Here is a 5,661-nt window from a genome sequence, read left to right as displayed (position 1 = left end):
CGTCACAAAGGTGGAGGGAAATGACATCGTGCATGAAGGTGGCGGCTGGATCCAAAGCGGCAAGGACTGTGGCGCGAGTGGTTCCGCAGATGTGCTTCGCTGTGGCGTTGTCGCGACACGAGGAGCACTGCGAACGACGAACAGTCGTGTGGAGGAAGCACTAAGTTCCGACGGTAATCCTCGCAGAGGCTGGCTCCGTCATGCTTCTCCGTTAGTGGCCAAGCCACCGCCTCTCACGGCGGCTGTCTTCCCGTGGGATCGAGGCGGCGAACGACACAGCGACGATTTGCAGTGGCGAGCGGCGATTTCGGTAAGTGGCAAAGAGAATGCCACAACGAACCGAGGAGACGGAAGATGGAGAAGGCAGGACGGGAGCTGGACGGCGGTTTCCCCATGCAACTCCACGACTGCCGGCGACGTGTGGGTTGGAGTGGAGGCGGCTGCATCCTTCCTCCTCTTCCCCAGCACCAGGAATGAAAGGGAGGGGAGAGTACTGCTCCCTGTTCGTGGGTTGGGCCTCCCTCATGAGTGTGCAGCCCAAACTCAGCTACGGCAGAATGGGCCAATTACTACCAAAAATTATTATTGTGATCAATTAATGGATCCAATTATTTTTAAACAATGGGATCCTGGTGGTTAATTTTTTTTTATAACAGTAGCATAGACAATTTTATTTTAGGATTGGAAATATTTTATATTACTTGTAATTAGCTTTTACAATTTTTACTAGGATTTATAATTGTTTTTCGCAACCTTGAGGACAAGGTTGTTTTGAAGGGTAGGGTAATGATACAATTAGTATTGGGCTAGTCCAATTAGAGAATTATATTATAAATAGGAGTATGATGTAATAATGTGGAAAAGGCATGGTGTAATTGGAAACTCTACTTTCTCTCTTTGGCCCTAATTCTAGGGATTTCTCCTCTATTCTCTCTGATTATCTCTAATTCTCTCTAGTTCTTGATACAAATTCGTATCATATTATTATTATTATTATTACAATAAATTCATTAATAACAATTAATATTAATTATTTTATTTATCATATCTCTATTTTAATAATATTTATTATTTATTATTGCAATTATTCTATTAATAACAATAATTAATTTATTATCATAACGTACCATAATCCTTCTAAAAAATATTATTACACTAATCCCTAATCTCTAACATTTCCATTATAATTTATTATTACTAATCCCTAAAATTATTTTAATTAAATTAAAATATTTAAAAATTATTATTACACTAATTTCTAACATTATCATTATAATAAACTACTAATCTCTAACATTATAATTATTATTTTAATTAAAATAAAAATTTTAAAATAAAAACTTACATAATTAGAATGAACAAGATAATTAGAAATGTGAAACTCCGAACAATTGACATCTTTTATTCTTCTTCTTTTTCTTGGCATTGCTAAAAATGAGTGGCCCATTTTTTTTATTCAAAACTGGGACATTATCAATGGAAGAAAATGAATGGAATGAAGCTGGTGGGATTGAAAGTGAATATCTGGTTTCTTCGAAAGTAAAAGAGAATGGGACATTGAATCAGGTTTGGAGAGTATACATCTTGGTGGGATCGGTAACATGCATGCGTAACATGTGGCTAGAGGCACAAATCAAACGGTCTGATTTGTATACCTTTCCAACCTTTAATCGAACTGTTTGATTACTGTCTTCAAATTGGACCGTCCAATTTTTTCATCGCAACCGTCACATCTCTGTAAAATACCATAAACTCCCATATTCCTGTGATACCCCATCTTCATTCCAATATAAAAAATAAAAAAGTAACCAAGGAGCAACAAACATTGCTCTCAGACTGAATATATAAAATTCAGTAAATTAAATAATTAATTAATAAATTAATTATGAAATAAAGAAATTAATAAATTAAATTTTATAATTTAAATAGATAAAAATATTTAAAATACGAATTTAAAAAAAAATTGTATCACATTTCTAATATTAAAAATATAAAAAGCACAAAAAAAATTAATAACAAAAACATAGAAATTTATAAAATTGAACGAAGAAATTTGTGAAATTAAATACAGAAATAGTCAAAATAAAAAACACAAAAATATTTGGTACACAAATAAAGAAAGTTCATAAAAAAATAACTCACTTGATATGTCTTAAACGAAACATAGAATAATGTTTTATTAAACACAAAACCCAGAAATTATGTGTTTTTCTCTTCTAAAATTTTCTTGTTGATTATAAAATTTTTTTTGTATTTATCGTAAAAAAAAAAAAGAAATAGAAAAAACATAGAATTTCTGTGCTTTTTTTTGAAATAATGGTTAGCTTATTGAAGTCTTATAATGGAATCCAAGAAGCTCTTCCTGACAGGAAATCAATCAAATTTATATATCAATCACTTATTTGTTGCTGCACACAAGTTAAATAAACAATCATCTTTCGGTATCATTCTGCAGATAAGAGAACAGCAACAGCTCAAGCAACTTCACTCAACTTATGTCGAGTAAAATTCGTTTCTAAGTGAACTTTTCTTAGTACAATGCTTCAAATTCAAGAAGTTACCAAGACAGCAACCAAGAAGCACCTTGATTTCTAGTGCTTGAACTCCTTAATGGATTTCCTGGATTGTAACAATCTGAAACATGCTCCGGGAATATACTTTCTTCGAGAGGACCACAAGCTTCAGGCGAAAGCAAATCCGAGTATCCTTCAACGTTCGAGCAGTTCCATGGAGTTTTTGAGCTCACACTAAGTGTGATATTTGATAGGCAAATGTCGACAAAATTGTCACCTTTTATACCTTGTATAAGGCCTGCGCGTTTGATATTTTCTCCTATCACATCCTTGATAGTAATCTTTTCTATTACAGGCAAAGCATCTGGGTTGTAATCATCATCAGGATGTTCTTTGTATAAGCCATTGAGCCTAATAGCAATATCTACATTATCCAATGTCATTTTTGAGATATAGACATTTCGAACATAACCACCCCTTCCGCGAGCAGTCTTTATTCCAATCCCTGTATGCGAATCAAAAATGTAAATATCCTCTGCAAAAACACCTGAAACACCTCCAGACATCTCACTTCCAATAGCGATTCCTGCGCTTGTTGTTTTCCCAACGAGCCTACGGATGACAATGTTTGTACTAGGACGACCAAACGAAATTCCATATTCATCCCAACCACTTTTGATGGCAACCAGATCGTCCCCGGTGCTTATGTAACAATCTTCAATGCATATATCATCTGAAGAATCTGACAACATTTAGAGGTAGAGAGTCTTTTCAATGAAAGTTGTTAAGGAGGTAGGAACTACTTAATTGTTCATACAGAAAAAGTTTACTTATAAATGGAAAATCTAACTACTCTACTTAAGAGAGAATTTGAGCAATCAGGCAAAACAATGGAGGAAAAACGTTTTTAAAAATACATTGATTTACGACTAAGATATTTCCATGAACACGAGATCACTTTTTCCTTTTAATTTAAATGAAGATTTCATTTAAAAGGAACTTGAGATCAATCTAGAATGCTTGTGAATTACCAATGACCTTATGTATCATTTTCTAGCTTAAGGTTAAACTCTCACCTGGATTTATCCCATCTGTATTCGGAGAACTGGAGGGAGCATGGATTGTGACATTTTGAACTGTAACATGGCTGTTCATAGAAAAAAAGACTCATTTCCAGCTAATCATAAAAGCTTGCAGAGTTTCATAACGATGGTGATGGAAATTGTTAAGTACAAAAATTAGGAGAGAAAATATAAAGTCAACCGTGTACGAAGGGATCAAACCTGCAATATACAGGGTGAATATTCCAAAATGGTGAATTCAAGAAAGTTAAATTTGAAATGAGAATCCCAGATGAATTCATCAATTCAACCAAATGGGGACGTGTATAGTCCAATGTTTTGTTCCGAAACCTGCTCCACCAGATTCTCCCTTGACCATCTATAGTTCCATTATTACCTTCATCAACATAGCAACTGCATCAATAAACCAAAATGCATGTAGAAGATGGTTCCTCTTAGGGTAAACCACCAATTTAGTTCTTGAAAGATTGACAGGTACTTGACATATGTGCTTTGTTTAACAAATTTGTTCACACCTACATATTCAATCTTTTATTAGACATAAAATTGAGTTAATTTTTGGGGAAATTTCTCAAATAGATTACATCTTTTGAGTACCATAACCGATTAAGTTTATTCGCGGGCTAAATCGCTAACGCCTCAGTTTTTTAGCATTAAATTGGTAGTCTAGTCTATCATTTTATAATATTACCAACCTGTAATGATAACATCAGTCAAATTGTTACCATAAATGAGGCTTTTATGCCTTCCACCAGGCAACTCCCTTCCTCGACCATATGAGGGTAGGGAATCCACAATGGGCCAATCATCGGAGTTCTGTAACAAGCAACAAGCAAGATACACCAATTTATTCACATGGTTTATTTTATAATTGAGATTGCAATGTCAAATCCCACATTAATAAGCTATCAGGTTTAATGGAGTTACATTAGTGCATAAAATTCCAGCACAACATATACCGCAGATTGCTTAAGCTCAAAGAAGTAAAATTATCCTTGCACATATTCTAAACAAGATGCTACCACATAGGTTAATATGCATAACAAATGTAAATAGTTAATTTGTAATAAAAGTGCCACTATTGGCAGATATGATGAGCTTCTTTTTTGTTATGTTTTATCATAATATTTGCGATGAAAGTTTACCGTTGATCCAAGAATTACTGCATCCTTGTCCAACCACAAAGTTAGGTGGCTGATAAGATCAAAACTTCCGGTTAACCATTGGCCAGCTGGGACAAAAAGCTTTGCTCCGCCTTTGTCTGCGAAAGAATTTAGGTAGAAAATGGCATTCTGAAATGCTTTTGTGTTGAGAGTGATTCCATCTCCAACGGCTCCAAATTCAGTAATACTAACACTATGAGGTCGAATTTCCTCAACATAATTTGGATTGCAGCTTTCTGAGCTGCTCCGCGTTGTCCATGAGTTGCAACTAAACAATGCAAGTACCAGAAACACATCCACCAGCTGCAAGAGAAACATTTAACAATTACTTATCATCTATGATGCATGAATAAAATTATCAGATTTACATGTAACATATCTATTCAATATCCGTATCATATTTGTGCAACATAAATTTTAATAATATTGACTTATATGAGCTATAAAGAGTGTCCAAAGATGTTGACCAAGTACTTCAAATTGATGAGTGGAAACTGTACACTAAGAACAAACAAAAGCAGAGAAGCAACGCAAATTAAATTAAATTATACTAAGGTGCACACATTGGATTATCCAACTGGTTTTTCATTCTTGATCTATGTATAACATAATAAAAATAATTTTGCATTAGATCTCACTCCACCGAGTACGGTGAAACAGAGCAAATTAACATAATAATAATTTTGCATTTAGAATCGAAAGCAATAACCAAAGAGAACTCACAGCTGAAGGTCTCTTCATATGACCCTTTATTTGGCCCAATAACCTGACCAGGGGGCGGAGCCTTAAACTTCAAAGCAACCACCAGTCCACCAGTGCCCGTCGAAGGAGGAGGAAGAAGAATTTTAATGTTTATTGAATAAATTATGAAGGAAGAAGGAATAGTGAATAGAAAGAAGGGGG

The 5,661-nt window shown here is 34.6% G+C and overlaps 1 protein-coding gene across 2 annotated transcripts; it reads right to left on the bottom strand.

Moving 5' to 3' along the window:
• On the bottom strand, positions 2,364–5,659 carry LOC107618732 (probable polygalacturonase). 2 transcript variants are annotated; one of them, XM_016320872.1, is made up of 6 exons: positions 5,482–5,659; positions 4,741–5,061; positions 4,291–4,411; positions 3,797–3,971; positions 3,590–3,660; positions 2,364–3,255 (listed from the first exon to the last, which is right to left on the bottom strand). In XM_016320872.1, exons 1-6 carry the CDS (start codon positions 5,497–5,499, stop codon positions 2,558–2,560), a joined length of 1,404 nt encoding a protein of 467 aa, XP_016176358.1. In that variant the 5' UTR covers positions 5,500–5,659; the 3' UTR covers positions 2,364–2,557. The 2 variants fall into 2 exon arrangements, with proteins under 2 accessions (XP_016176358.1, XP_020966014.1); XM_021110355.1 differs by having other exon boundaries at positions 4,321–4,411.

Source organism: Arachis ipaensis, chromosome B09 (assembly GCF_000816755.2).
Source record: "Arachis ipaensis cultivar K30076 chromosome B09, Araip1.1, whole genome shotgun sequence".
Lineage (NCBI taxonomy): Eukaryota > Viridiplantae > Streptophyta > Magnoliopsida > Fabales > Fabaceae > Arachis > Arachis ipaensis.
This window is presented reverse-complemented; position numbering and strand designations above follow the sequence as displayed.